This window comes from Aptenodytes patagonicus, chromosome 2 (assembly GCF_965638725.1).
Source record: "Aptenodytes patagonicus chromosome 2, bAptPat1.pri.cur, whole genome shotgun sequence".
Classification (NCBI taxonomy): domain Eukaryota; kingdom Metazoa; phylum Chordata; class Aves; order Sphenisciformes; family Spheniscidae; genus Aptenodytes; species Aptenodytes patagonicus.
In genome coordinates this window covers 96,622,290-96,637,887 of record NC_134950.1, presented here as the reverse complement: position 1 = coordinate 96,637,887, position 15,598 = coordinate 96,622,290, and the positions used below count along the sequence as shown (strand labels likewise).

At 43.2% G+C, this 15,598-nt stretch overlaps 2 protein-coding genes across 9 annotated transcripts in view; one reads left to right on the top strand and one right to left on the bottom strand.

The window, feature by feature from the left end:
- FARS2 (phenylalanyl-tRNA synthetase 2, mitochondrial) overlaps positions 1 to 2,871 on the bottom strand; it is a 254,593-nt gene extending 251,722 nt beyond the window's left edge. For 6 of the 7 annotated variants that reach the window (XM_076330482.1, XM_076330484.1, XM_076330480.1 and 3 more), the window contains exon 1: positions 2,794 to 2,871. The gene's annotated coding sequence lies outside the window, so the exon portion shown is untranslated. Of the gene's footprint in view, positions 1 to 2,562; positions 2,706 to 2,793 lie in introns of those variants that run through there. The other variant, XM_076330481.1, reaches the window with a different exon arrangement.
- Positions 2,872 to 2,918: 47 nt separating this feature from the next.
- The window catches only part of LYRM4 (LYR motif containing 4), a 98,755-nt gene continuing 86,075 nt past the window's right edge, over positions 2,919 to 15,598 (top strand). The window contains exon 1 of one of the 2 annotated variants that reach the window (XR_012994663.1): positions 2,919 to 3,065. Coding sequence is in view for 1 of the 2 variants with exons in the window: in XM_076330490.1 (XP_076186605.1) it covers positions 2,980 to 3,065 (86 nt within the window). In the remaining variant the exon portion in view is untranslated. The remainder of the gene's footprint in view (positions 3,066 to 15,598) is intronic. The other variant, XM_076330490.1, reaches the window with a different exon arrangement.

The window sequence follows — 15,598 nt, the reverse complement described above, 5'->3', positions numbered from 1 at the left end:
ACCACCTAACCAATTCCTCACCCACCGGACAGTCCACCCATCAAATCCATACCTCTCCAGTTTAGAGAGAAGGATGTTGTGGGGGACCATGTCAAAGGCCTTACAGAGGGCCAGATAGATGACATCTGTAGCCCTTCCCATGTCCACTGATGTAGTCACTCCATCATAGAAGGCCACTAGGTTGGTCAGGCAGCACTTGCCCTCGGTGAAGCCATGCTGGTTGTCTCGAATCACCTCCCTGTCCTCCATGTGCCTTAGCATAGCTTCCCGGGGGATCTGTTCCATGATCTTCCCAGGCACAGAGGTGAGACTGACTGGCCTGTAGTTCCCCGGGTCTTCCTTTTTTCCCTTTCGAAAAATGGGGGTTATGTTTCCCCTTTTCCAGTCAGTGGGAACTTCACCGAACTGCCGCGACTTCTCAAACATGACGGATAATGGCTTAGCCACTTCATCCGCCAGTTCCTTCAGGACCCACAGACGGATCTCATTGGGTCCCATGGACTTGTGCACTTTCAGGTGCCTTAGATGGTCTCGAACCTGATCTTCTCCCACAGTGGGCGGCTCTTCATTCTCCCAGTCCCCGCCTTTGCCTTCTGCGGCTTGGGCGGTGAGGCTCAAGCACTTGCCAGTGAAGACCGAGGCAAAACAGTCACTGAGTACCTCCGCCTTCTCCATGTCCCGGGTAACCAGGTCTCCCATTTCATTCTGGAGAGGGCCTACATTTTCCCTTGTCTTCCTTTTATCCCCGACATACCTATAGAATCTTTTCTTGTTGCCCTTGATGTCCCTGGCCAGATTCAATTCTATCAGAGCTTTAGCTTTCCTAACCTGATCCCTGCCTGCTTGGGCAATTTATCTGTATTCCTCCCAGGCTGCCTGTCCTTGCTTCCACCCTCTGTAGGCTTTCCTTTTGTGTTTGAGTTTGTCCAGGAGCTCCTTGTTCATCCATGCAGGCCTCCTGGCATTTTTGCCTGACTTCCTCTTTGTTGGGATGCATCGCTCCTGAGCTTGAAGGAGGTGATCCCTGAACATTACCCAGCTTTCTTGGGCCCCTCTTCCCCCCAGGGCTTTGTCCCATGGCACTCTACCAAGCAGATCCCTGAAGAGGCCAGACACGAAGCAGGAGTTCTGCTTTAACACGTATTAAGCACTCCAGCCACCAACAGCTGCAAAGATAGGGGAGCACCAACACCTCGGACGGACTCCACTTCTGGCACAGCAATCTTTGTCAACAATATGGCTTGGGCTACAAGGAGAATTTGGTCCCACAGGCAACTAAAGACCAAGCTTGCTTTACATTTTTCTGTTTGGGTTTCCTGAATGCCAAAAGCTAGCCCAAAACACATTGTTTTGTAACTTACAAGGGAAGGCCTCAAAAGCATGATGCTTATCACAGTGTCTCAGTTGCTTACATTTTTCTACAAAAATGCAACATTTCCTCTAACATTTCTAGTTCTGGATAGAGAAAGTAGGAACCCTGTAATAATTATAAATAAATCATATTATTGATAATAATGTAAGTTACAAAGTCAAGTTTATTCTGCACTGGCAAAACTTTCAGCAGAAGAGGACACTAGGTACATGCTGTTTCCAGCAACAAACACATCAGGATGCCTCTAGTATAAACAATAAAAGAAGTGCTTAAGTAGAAAGAGAGCCACAGCCTCACAGCAGAGAAGAATAAAGACCAAGATTTAGCTAATAAACAGGCAGAACCTACTTTTTCAAATGGTTCAGGTAACCTGTTGTTCTGTGAACTGTAAAATACGTAGGCACTGTGTACACTGATTCCTGCCTGGGAAGTGGCCCTCTTCAAGGCCACTTTCAACACGCATGGGCCTATGTGTCAAATTCACCCAAAGGCCAACACAGCTATTTGCTTTCTGAAAACCCACACAAATGGGGAACCTTAGAGGAAGGCACTGATAAAACCCATGTGGTCATTTCTCAGGGCTGTGGAAAAAAGTAAGAAAAATAGTAAGTAAAATGGAGATTTCCCAGTGAAAACAGAAGCACAAAGGCAGGAAATCCTTGCTAACCTCCTTCAGAGACTCTCACTACTTAAGCAGTACCTAAACAATAACTACACAGGTCAAGTTAGTTTAAATAACAAAATTCAACTTAAAACAGGATACTGAGAGAAGAACAACTCACACGTGACTGTAGCACATCAGACCCTGGTACACTAGCACAGGTGAACATTCACTGCAAACTTATATAGGGATTACGATGCAATCACCACACATACATCACCTGTTGCTCGTTTCCAGGCCCTATACCAATCCCACCTTGTCAGCGGCTACCTCCTCAGGAACACATCAACAAAACAAGTATGGGTGCATGCAGCCGCGCTACTATCACCGACCAGTTTATCTGAACGCTGGTTTTCCTTTCCCCATCGCTTGGGCCCTCCCCCTCCCTCCGCCAGCGCTCGGGCCGTTCACAGCCGCACGACAGGAGCCCCCGCAGGGAAGCGGCGGCGGCGCCTCAGGGCAGGCCGAGGGTCGAGCAGTAACCTCGCAGCAGAACCGAAGAGAGGGAGGCCCGGCGGGGCTACCACACCTGCGGCGCCAGGCAGGGCCGACCCGGCGGGACCGTGCGGGCCTGGGACCGGCCCCGAGTTCTCCGTGCGGAAACGCTGCCCGCCGCCCTTCGGGGCTGCCGCAGCCGGGGAAGAGCCTTTCCCCCCGCAGCGCTCAGGCCGCGGCCTCGCCCCCGCCCCGGGCCTTGCGCTGGGCCCAGGCCGAGCCGCGGCCTCTGCCCCAACGCTCCGCGGGCCGCGCCGCCACTCACCGCCAGGCCGTGCGCTCCCGCTCCTGCCGCCGGCGCGGCTGCCCCCGCCCCTGCCTGCCCAGCGCGGAGGCGCACAGAGAGGCCGGCGCGGGTGGCGGGAGGCGGCTCCGGGGGCCGGCACGGCCCCGGGCGCTGCGGGCGGGGAAAGGGGCCTCGCCGCGGGAGGATCCGCCTGGTATTTGCAACATGGCAGCGTCCAGCCGGGCCCAGGTGCTGCGGTTGTACCGGGCCCTGCTGCGGGAGAGCCAGCGCTTCGGTAGCTACAACTACAGGTGCGCTCCCGGCCCGGGGGGGGACGGGCTCCGGGGCGGGCAGCGGCCCCGGCCCCGCTTCTCCCCGCGAAGGCGTGGCGGTAACGGGAGGGGGGAATGTCGGCGTTTTGGGGGCTGGGCAGGGGCCGCCTGAGGGACTCATTTTTGGCGGGCGCGGGCAAGCTGTGATCTCCGGGGACCCTGCAGAGGAGCGGGCGGCCGGCCAGGCCGAGCCCTGCCCTGGGGGCGGGAGCGAGAGCGGGCCCGGCCGCGGCGGCCTGCCTGGGCCCGCCTCGGGGTGCGGGGGAGGGTCGGTCCCCGGTCCCTGTGCCCGGCCCCGGCCCCGGGCTGCCTCAAAAGCACCAAGGTTAAGGGCCCTTCCTGTTGTAGGAGGAAGGGACAGGACAGAGATTGTCCCAGCCTGAAAAAGCTCGTGTCTGGTCTGGATGCTGCCCTTCTCCTGGCGGGGGAGAGCCGGGGCTAGGTTGCAGCCCTGGTTGTGCCGGAGGAGGCTGTGGCTTCCCTGCAAACCCTGGCACCACGTGCTGTGCCCAAGCTCAGGGTGCTGTGTGGGATGAGGGAGCAGGGTTCACTCGTTCCGCTGCGCAGGATGCTACGCTGCGTGGCTGGCTGCCTTCTCTGGATGTTGGTGGAAGACATGCACCGTTTTTTGGCGAAGGGTATGCCTGCCTGCATGATACAGGCATAGGCCTGGTCTCCATTAGATATCTGCTGCGTTCACAGGGGGTGCTCCCCACCAGCACTGGCAAAATTGTATTACCCACTGGTAGTTTATTCACTTTACCACTCAGTTGGACCATAGGAAGAGTCATGTGAGCTACCTTTGCTGTGAATCATCTCCAGCCGGGCAAGAATTGGGAATAGAAGCCTTCGAACTTGAATAACCATGGTGAGCTCTGCACTCTTCAAGGCATAAGTACTCCCCAAATCTCATGTGTGAGGGAGTGCCCTGAGAAGACAGATTGTGGGGCTGAAACTGAACTGAAGCTAATAAACCTTCATTGCTAACTCCATGCAGGAGCGTGCGTGTGCATCGTGTTCCCCTTCTCCTTCTTTAGTTCCCCTGCTATCAAGGCTTCCTTCCCCCTGCTCTTTGCTGTCCTGAGTGTCCCATTTTGCTGTTATTCTGGCTAACAAATGGAGGATTGTATGTAATGGGGGTGGCTTGAGGCCTCTGAGATGTGCAGTTGGTGAACAGTTGAATGTAGCTCCCATCTGGGCCACGGCATGTTTTCAGCAATGGATTTGTGCTGGGGGTGATCAGTGAGGAAGCTGAGTCCACAGCAGTGGGAGGAAGCAAGACGGCACCACCTCACAGTGGTTGCACCAGTAATTGGGGGCACCAGCCTCACAGACCACATTCAGACCCCCCCCTCTGCCTGGCCCTGTGCTGATGGAGCACAGGGCACTTGGGAAATTGTTGTCATCTCTTCTCTATAAACCATACCCAGAGCCCAGCCCCCCTCCCCAGGCCCCCCAGAAATGAAGTATCTACCTGGGTGGTCTTGGCTGTGTGGAATTTTGGCATGCAGCTCAAAGGCAAGGCTAACTATCACACAACAACAGGTGCACCAATGAGTTTTCTGCTTAACACAATGTAAATGTACACAAATGTAAAACTTTTAGTTCTGTTTCTTTTAGTGTTTTTATACTAGCAAATTTTAAAGGATAGAAATCATAAGATACATGTTGACCTTGGATATCTGATTTTTTGACACCGTATCATGGTGCAAGTTTTCCCTTTCCTTAAAGGAAAGATGTCAGGTTTTGATGGGCCTGTCCTTAGATACTGTAAAATCAGCAACTGTATAAAATCTTGCGGTATATACACATTTGTGAGCACTAAGAGCAGCAGCAGTTTCTAGCAAGAAACGATCAGCAGCTGTTATATGTAGAGATCTGCTGGGACCACAACAACAATTCTGCCTTGGTGTTTATGCCACACCCATAGCTAAAATGGACACCCCGTTAGCTTCTTCAGTGCCAAGATAAGCAGTCCTGCCGTGTCCTCAGGGCTGCTGTAATGTGATATGGTAATACCCTGGAGTAAACCTAATGACTTTGTAAAAAACCAACTTGTAGCAAAGTAGAAAGTATTAAAGATTAGTCTTACTGAGTCATGATTTCAGTTAGAGAATTTCAGAATATTTTATTGTTGCAAACAGTACATATTTGTAAGTGTACATCTACAGTATGATCAGCTGGTTATTGTGTCCTTATTTGCTTGCTGTGCTTTTTCTCTTAAATGTGTGCATATAGATTGTGATGGAAAACTCAATATTTTTGTTTTGTGACTTTCCTAGTAAATGTATTCTATATGTCATCTGGTAGTACCAAATTTTCTTCTACCACCCAAAAGAACTTTTAGTGCCATAACTGTGAAGAAAAATGTTCATGTCTTAAAGTAACTGAGGTCACCACTGACAGCCTTCAGAAAAACAACACACAGGAACAGGACCATCTCCAGAGTCCTGCAGTAAATGTTATGGAGCGTTTGGAGGCCCAGATGTGTAGGCCAGGTTTTAACAGCAGGGAGAGAGAATTTAGTAGACTGTAAGTAATTTCATGTCTGCCCTTCTGCCCTATTACTCATGCAGACGGTCTGAGGAAGGCTGAGTGATTTGTACCAGAGGAAAATCAATATGCGAAGAGGGAAGATGTTAGGTTTTGAGTCAAAAAGGTGGTTCTTCATGAGCATACTTTTTTCTTCTGCTTGGTTGACAAAAAGTAGATCCTCTGACGGTTTATCATGTGTCGGATTACAGTCTCAACTAAATTGATTTCAGGGATAATTTCTAAATAGAATTTCTTTTGTGATTTAAATAATGGCTTTATGTTGCATCTCTTTATTGGTACAGAAAACAAAACAATTTATAAACTTGTGAAAGCTGTTAAAACCCATCTGGTTGCAAATGAGGATAATCTGAACTTTAAAGTTTCTTGTTCGTTTAACATGGCTGAAGCTCAATGGTCAAAATGCGTGGGAATCTAGTGGAAGAGGGTTTTCTTCAGAAGGGTAGCGCAGGACTGGAGCAGGTCACCCTGAGAGATTTTGACATCTCCATTTTTGAAGGTTTTCATGACGGGTTTAACCAAACAGCACCATGGCTGACCTGACCTTGTTGCGGGTAGGTCTGCTTCAAGTGGGAGGTTGGCTTGGATAAGCTCCACAGATTTTAGCTAACCAACATTACTATGATTTTCAGGTTCCCAGCCTTTCTTGGCCTATAAAGATACTAACACGGGCTAATAAGTTCTGGGAAACGTCATATGACATGCTTCTGACTAGTCTCATTTCTAATTCTTTAATTTCTTGTAGTTATGAGCAATGTCAGAAGCTTTAAGTCTCTCTGTTGGCATTTTTCTGCAAATAATTTCTTTATGTTTTTTTAAGGTATTTCTTGATTTATTGTATATTTATTTCAGTTATCCATTATGTTCTCTGTTAACTGGTAGATGTTGCATTTTTATTTATAGATATATTTTTTTTTGTCTGTGTAAATTGAATTTTAATGGAATTTTATTTTTCTATTAGAATGTACAATATTATTTGATTAATTAATAGAACTACCTGGAATATAGAAGAATCAGGGAAGGAGATTTGTCAAAACAGGTTTTGCATTGGAAACAAGTTAATTGAATGCATGCAGTTTCATCTGAGACATGTCCTTCAAGATTTTAAAACTAGTAAATCTGATTTTTGCAAATCTCTGCTAACCGAAGAACAAAACCAAGCAAAATATGTTACACTGTTTTTTCAGTGCCAGTTGCTTTTCCTGCTTTGAACGACATAGTTGTTGATCTGATTTTAGGGAGACATAGAACCATAGAACAGCCCAGGTTGGAAGGGACCTCTGAAGATCATCTGATCCAACCTTTCGTGGGAAAGGGAGATTAGCTAGCACCCTGTCCAGTCACGTCTTGAAAACCTCCGGTGATCGGGACCCTGCCATGTCCCTGGGGAGGTTGTTCCAGTGATTGATTGTTCTCACTGTAAAAAATTTCTTTCTTATGTCCAGATGAAACCTCTCCCAGTGCAACTTGTATCCATTGCCCCTTTGTCCTCTCCACGTGGCTCCTTGTGAAAAGAGAGCCTCCATCCTCTTTGTAGCTGCCCTTTAAGTACTGGAAAGCTGTGATGAGATCCCCCCTGAGCCTCCTCTTCTCCAAGTAGAAGAGACCTTACTCCTTCAGTCTTTCCTCATGGGGCAGATTCTCCAGCCCTTTGATCATCTTCGTGGCCCTCCTTTGGACCTTTCCAGTCTGTCCGCATCTTTCTTGAATCATGGGGACCAGAACTGCTCACAGGTGCAGCTTGACAAGCACTGAGTAGAGTGGGATGATCACATCTCTGTCTCTGCTAGTAATGCCCCTGCAGATGCAGCCCAGGATCCGATTTGCCTTCGTTGCTGCAGTGGCACACTGCTGACTCACGTTCAGCTTGTTGTCCACCAGGACCCCCAGGTCTCTTCTGGCAAGGCTGCTCCCCAGCCACACAGATCCTAGCCTGCGCTGGACTCTGTTTATGTCCTCCCAAGTGCAAGACCTTGCACTTGTTAAACTTCATACAGATGTTGATTTAGTCTTTCTCTGAAAGATTTTATCAACATGTAGAAAATCTTCATTTTAAAAATCTCAAGGTGCTTATGATAAATGTGGCTTTTTTGTTCTGAAGGAAAGTTTAGGAAGTAAAACTTCAGGGATTCCACTATACAGGGCAGAGCATGTTCTTAAGGTGTGTTTAGTCTTTTGGCATTAAAGCTGTTCTTCTGAAAAAAAAGTTTGTATTTCCTGTGTTTTTGCACTAAGCTTAATACCTGAATTTAATGTAAAAGTTTGGTGAGACAAAGTTTTAACGTTAGAACTTACGTTTCTATAGTTTGAGGTCTTCTGCATGCATGAAATCAGAGTAAAAAACAATAATAATCACTGAAATAAAATGCTTACTTATTTTTTCTTCGTGGCAATGAGTTGCTACTCCCATAAGTCCAGGTGGGTCTGAAAAAAAAAAAGTCTCTTGTTCATAGTCAGTGTCATTAAATTTGGCACAGATGGCCAGGTATTCTGTATGTGTAGAGGTGGTAACTCTTACTGATATACACGAAATATAAGCTGATCTGTATTTAAGAAAATATGTCAGCTGATGATCATTGCTGTATATGCAAGATTTAGTCTGCTTTTTGCAAATAGGAAAATGGAAAAAGGAACTATGTTGGATGCCAGCTGCTGTTATGTAAAGATTGATCATGACTCCTCATTAAACACAAAAATAAACAAAGAGCATCCTTGAACATTTGGACAAGGGGTCTCGTTTAGCAATGCACCATTTTGCATTGTTTCTGTTGCTGTTCCACTAATGTCAGTCTTTACCATTTTGAGACTTCTTGCTAACTGCTACCCAAATTAAAGTGTTGCTCAAATAGTGAGTGTGCTGATCAACTTTTTAGGCTAAGGTGAGAAACTGGGACATAGCAGTATATTGGCATACGCTTTGTCATTTTAATTTTTCTGCATGCTTAATGGCAAGATTCTTAGATACTACACTCTGAAGAAAGATGTGAAACTGCTATAGGATATTCTCTGAACATAAATTTAACACGAGATATTAAAAAAAATTCTAAATGTGTTTGTCCTCTCATTTCCCAGACAGAATTCCAATTCTGTATGTTTTAAGAAGCAACGTGAAAAATCATTTCATGTCTGTATTAAATCCTACCTCAGCTCTCTTTGCCTTCTTTGTTTTTATCTATCTTCCAGGTGTTTATGTTTTTCTTACAAGCTCATTTTATTGCCCCCTGTAGTGTCAGTTGTTTGAGAGTTGTTATTAGTTGTTTGAGAATGAATGCAACCTTTTTCCTTCCTCCTTGGCAGCTGGGCACAGATGTTGCATCTAGCCCCTTAATACCTTGTGTCACTTGGAATGAAATGGTGTTTTGGTGGAGCATGAATGCACAATCAGTATGTTGTGGTTGTTCCATGATTCTGTTCTTACATATAGGACCTGGAAGCTTTCTTACATGTTGCAACTTAATTCAATATATAGGACCTTCGTGGGTCCTCTTGTAGTGTACCTGATGTAGAAACTTGTATGAGTGGTTATATGAGGTAAAATCATTGTCCTTAGATGAAATTTTCTGTTGTCCATTTAATAGACTAACTTTTCTTATGTTGCTTCGCATGTCAGTCTAGCCTATAGTCCATTCCTTTGGGAAAGAGGACTGCTAAGAGCTGATCAAGTAGGTTGACTTGGCAGGCTGCAAGGGCTTTCTGCTCATGGGCTATATGGGCTGAGGGGTTTATGCTCTTGGGTTTCAGCAAAGGCTTCTTCTGGCCATGCGAAATGAGCCCATGCAAAGGAGGGGAGCTGCTCAGAAGGTGCCTTCTACTGCTGTAACAGTAGGAAAGAGGGTGTCCAGAAGCAGGTTGTTACCATCATTAACCTACAACTCAGGTTGGTGCCTGTCTCAATGGTTCCTCGAACCGGGGAAGGAGCAGGCTGTCGGAATAGTCAGAAACACAGGCGCCAGTTGAGAGTGTTCGCGAGAGCGGCTGGATTTTTGCACAAGTATAGGCTGAGATGACCTGTCCTTCAAGGAGGCATAAAGCTTTTAAGATTCTGCTAACAACTCTTTTGACAACATAATTCACACCAAATAAAATTTTTAAATAAGATGCTTTTTCAATAATGGGTTTCTCTCTCTTCCTCCCAACGTACCTTATTTGGTCACTTTAATTGAAATATCTTACCTTGCTTTTAGTCCCTGGTATACAGAATCTGGTCACTGGTTCTTTTTACACTTTTATCACTCAGGTAATTTAACAACCACATTAAAATTTTAGATGTGACAGTTATCCAAGCTGAATAAGCCTTTTTCTCACTGGTTCTCCTAATAAAGTTTGTGATTGACAAGATCTGCCAGCAGATTGTCAGCTCTCTTGGTATCATGTTTCTGTGTGTTAGGGAGGAAAAAAAGACTAAATGGTGATTTTTAAAAAAAAAAAAAAAATCCAAAACAATAATGAGAAAACAGAGACATGGCCTTAGAGGTCTTTTCCAACCTCAATGATTCTATGATTCTATGATTCTATGGCACGTTATAGAAAGTACTGACTGTGGTCTGTCCAAAATGGTAGTTTGTAGCTGGGATAAGAAATGCAGGAAAAAATAAAAATTGCCAGCTCTGTCCAGCAGAGCTGTCTGACTTCTTTGTAGGAGTAAGGTGACTGAACTGCAGCTTTACAATATCCGTTTTTATCTTGGCTGTGCAAAGAAAGTGGATAACTTATTTTTCCTTCTTTCTTGTAATTGGTGGCTGAGTTCTGAGTGATAATAAACTTAGGAGTTTTTGAGTCAATTTCCCACATGATGAGTACGTGGCTATCTCTGTAATCTACTTGAAAAGTATAAAAAAGTCAGGGCTGCAAGCAGCTGTGGTATTCCTGAGCCCGGGGTGCAGGGTGGTATCCATCCTATGTTGTTGCAGACACTTGTTTTGGCCTGGCAGCTGCATGACCCAAAATCATGGGCAAATGGGCACTGCATGTTTGCAGATCAGTTTTGCAGAGCATTCACACAGATTTGTGGTTGGCCTTATTAATATCTCTTTACTTGGGGAGTTCAATTTTGGACATTATTTCAGTGACCACACACCGTGCAGATATTTTGCTGTATGTTATTTTAGAGTCTTTTATGTATATTGCCTTATTCTATCAGAATCATGTATGTTTGAATAGAGATGTTGGTATTTTAAGAGCTCTGGATGGTGCTCGATCCGCTGCTTAGGATGGGAACTGTGAAAAGGACTGAGATGATTACACTCTGAATTGTAGTAAAACATGGAAATGCATGCACTTTTGGGGAAAATCTAGAACATGATTCTGGATTGTCAGACTTCGTGTCTGACAGGATTGAAGTATTTCCATTTGACTTCAGTATTCTATATATAAAATATTTTGGAAAGACAACTAAAGCATTCTGTTCCAAAAATGTCAAAACATAACCATTAGATACCATCAGAATATACTTCTCTGAAATTTTAAACCAAATGGAAACAATTTTGCCAAATGTTTTGATTCTTTGATAATAACGTTTCCCAACTGAAAATCATTCCATCAAAGTTCTGTTGATCATGTTCATTAGGAGCTGCTTCCTTGGATTTAAAGGTACAATGGTGACTGTCATTTTCCAAATACATTCACTTTACCCTTGTAAAATTATGCTCTTCCTAAACAATAAAGGATATCTATGCATTGGTTTTGATGTAATTTTCTTGACTTCTTTTTTTTTTTGGCAGAGGAGAGTTTTGAATAGTAATGTCGTGGTTTAACCTCAGTCGGCAACTGAGCACCACACAGCCGCTTGCTCACTGTCCCTTCCCCCTCGCCCCCGGTGGGATGAGGGAGAGAATTGGAAGAGCACAAGTGAGAAAAACTTGTGGGTTGAGATAAAAACAGTTTAATAATTGAAATAAAATAATAATAATACGCAAAGCAAGTGATGCACAGTGCAGTTCTCACCACCTGCCGACCGATGCCCAGCCAGTCCCTGAGCAGCGGCCCCCCCGGCCAGCTTTCCCCAGTTTATGTACTGAGCATGACATCACATGGTATGGAATGTCCCTTTGGCCAGTTTGGGTCAGCTGTCCTGGCTGTGCCCCCTCCCAGCTTCTTGTGCATCCCCAGCCTTCTCAGTCGGTAGAGCATGGGGAGCTGAAAAGTCCTTGGCTAGTGTAAGCACTGCTTAGCAACAACTAAAACATCGGTGCGTTATCAACTTTGTTCTCATCCTAAATCCAAAACACAGCACTGTACCAGCTACTAGGAAGGAAATTAACTCTATCCCTGCCGAAACCAGGACAAGTAATAAATTGGAGGGAGAGTTTGGAGCACAAAGATGGTATACAGAGTTCTGGAAAAATTGAAATTTTATAGTTGGAAGACAAATGAGTGAGGGCTTCCTCAAGACTGATTAATGGACTTTGTTATTTTAGTAAAGGCACCCAAATTGAGTAAATCTGATGTGGTTGTTATCCAAGACATTATTTGCGTTCTTTGTATAGCACAGTAGAACAGGGACATTTTTCTTTTTACGTAAGATTTAATTACCAGTAGAATTTGTTTGAGAAATAATGAGAGTAATAGAAAAATTACTGCCTCTGGCAGTGATTCATGCCAATAGATGTATGCATATGATTTCTGGTAAATGAAAAACACTTTGTAATGTAGTAATAGTTTTTAAGTATTGAAATGCTGTCCTAGCTCACCTCCTCCTTTCCTTACTCTTGGATGTGGCTTTAACATTTAGTTCCTCACTGTATCCATCTGTATGCTGCCCATAATGAAGAGATGCTGACCTCAACATCAAGACTTATTCAAGACACAGTACACACAGGCTATTATTTCAAGTATTGTTTAGAAGATCAGCATTCTGGATTTTAAAAAAATCGAAGTAATTTTGCAAAAAAAAGAAACTGCAGTCGATCAGGCAATGTTTAGAACCACTTGCTGCAGTAATGGATAGCAAGGATGCTGTCTGAACTACCTCTTTGACAAAGCTCTTCCCATGGTTTTTTGGGTTTGCTGACCAAGAAAGTACAGTCCTAGACTGTACAGTCCTAGATTGTACATGGTTGTCTGTTTCCAAGAAAAATGGGCATGAAAAGAAAATTTTCTTGATGGTTTTCTTGTGCTTGTGAATACTTGGGCCAGCTGTTCTGTTTTGCACAGAACTCAGTACAGAGGATGTCCTCAGTGAGGAATATTTTTTGGGATTCTTCTTGATATTATAGTTCTTTCTCAAGAATGAAGATGCCACAAATCAGTCAGACAATATTCTGGCTAGGATGGTATTATGGAAAATGGCCTTTTTCCATTACACTTTTTCTACTTTTTATTCTATTCTATTCCTTTTCACCTGATCTCTGTATAAAATTCTAACATTTTTCTCAGGATGCAACGCACAACTGAAGATTTAATATGATAATAGTGAAAGAATTCAGCTGTGTTCAGATTCTGTCTTCCTTAATGGAATGTGTATGAAATAAAATCTTTAAATTATTCTTCAGGAAAATTTGAAGGTCGTGTGCTGTGAATGGCTAAATGCCAGGCTTGGCTGGTGTTCAGAGACTCATAATACTTAGGACTAGACTTTTCTTCAGCATCATCTTTGTTACAAAGTCTTGGGAAAAACTGCTGCTTAGATATATTTTTCTAACTTTTTAAATAAAGAGCAATTGGTTAAATCACATTTAAGTCTTCTAAAGAAAAGAAGCCTATGCACAAAGTAAATACTATGTGTGTGTATGCATGTATGAATGTATTGGTATCAAGAGGTCAGGAATTCACTTCTGCTCCATCCCAGTAATCCTTTTTCAAAAATCCCTGTTTAAAGCAAGCTGTGAAGCCATTGTAGAAGCTAGAGGAAGAATGATAGGTGTGTTAGTCTTATTACAAATTAATCTCCATTGAATTGCAGTGATGGTTTTTTTTTTCCTTGAACTCGACAGCATTTAGATCAAAAGATGTTTAACTTCAAATTTAGAAAATGCTGATTTATAAGTTGACATAATTAACTGTATTTTTTTATATACTTTGCAAGAAACTAATATTTAAATAAGTACAGCTCCATGAACATTTTACATCAAATCAGCATGAGATTCAGTATGTCTTGTGGGATTCTGAATATGACAGCAGTCAGATTCTCCACAAACTTCATTGCAAGGTCTTGACAGTCCTTCTGAGTCTACTTGTCTGGCATATCCTGGTCTGGAACCATTAAAGACCTGTTTCTAAATCATTAGCTTGTATAAAAGAAAGATTACCTTATTTTAGCTGCCAGAGAAAGTTATGTGTTTAAAAAAAAAAAGAAATTTTTTCCCTGAAACTATAATCAGTTCTTATATATTGGCAATAATCACTAATCCATTATGGTATTGAAGCTTATATAATTGAACTTAGTTCTGTGACTTAAAGTGCCTATGAGAATAATTGATTGTATCCTATGAGGTCAGTCTTTACAAAGTTGTCTCCATCTTTCTCTTGCACAGCATGTGATTTCTGCTAACTAGTATTTGCTTGCAGGATACATGGTATTTTTGCTTGGTAGTATTTATTTACTGGCATTATTTGTTTCTCCAACAACGATACAGATAATCACAATGCTCAGCTGCAGGCACAGGCAGATGTAAACATCTGTTCATCGTTTGCATAAGCAGGCGAAATGTGGACACAGGTTTCCTCAGAGCCTTGGGGTTGGAGAAAATCAGTTTATCTTGTGGATAGCCACTGTTGATGGTTACACGTTCAGTGAATGTTAAACACTTTTCCTCAGACTATGTTAAATAGCAGTGAAAGAGTTAAATGTAGCCGGAGGTGGGGTGGGTTCAGAACCCATCATTTATTTGCACTGTTAATCACAGTTAAGAACAGGGGAACTGAGGGTGGAAGGGGCTAGGTACAAGCCATCACATTTCGTCAAGTTTTGGATTGAATCACTAATGGAATTCTTTGTGAAACAATAATTCAATCATCCATCAAAATGTGCCTCCCCTCGTAATCAATGTTTTTATTTATTTAAATAACATCAGACTGCTTCCTTCTCAGGAAAATGTTTTAAAGTCAATACAGCTCAAATGAAGTGCTTAAGACATAGTATAAGCCACAGCACGTCCTAGAATTTTACAGCTTGAATTATGTTCTGGATGTCAAATAGAAGCGTGTTGTGTTGTCTGGAAACTAACCTGCTGCTAAGTTCCAGAAAATATCTTTGACTCATCTAAAATATCACAGCATTTTTCTAGTCCAATAAATTAGCAAATAGGTTTTCAAATTAATGGTCTTCATATGTAAACTAGTTTTGAAGGGAGGAACAGTTATTCATTAAGTAGTTTTATCACTGTCCAAAGTAAATTAGATGTCTCACTCACAATGCTTTTTCCTTGACCTGACTAATTTACAATATGAAAATAAATGTTCAAGTGTTTTGTTTACAAAACAATAATAAGAATGTTTCGTGTAGACCTCTAAATAGGTTTCCTGATTTCCAGAGCTGTTGAGCACTTTTTTTACTAAATTTCTTAATTTATTCTTTTCCATTTGTAATTTGTACCAAAAATTGCTGCCTATTATTTGCAGGTTTTGAATGTGAAGATGAATATTTATCAAACTGGTGGTGGCACCTTCACAATCACCTCCAAAAGCAATGGGAACATAGATGTCCTACCAGCTACAGCAATGCAGTGTTGGGCAAATAAGTATACTATACTTATATACTTACACAAAACTCCTTGTTCTGTGAACTAGTGGGAGTACTTATTAACCTATATGGATTTTGAGGCTTGATTATGGGCTTTTATTTCCCAACAATTTGTTGGAATCCTTGAAGGAGAAACTCTCTATCAGTGCGAGTTATTGCTACTATTAGCTAGGGACCTGGTGCTTCTGCAACTTTTGTGGGTAATTTGTTCCGAGATTGGAAACCTTTTCTGCTACCCTGGGGAATGGAAGGTCATGTCGCGTGTCAAAGGGAAGGTAAT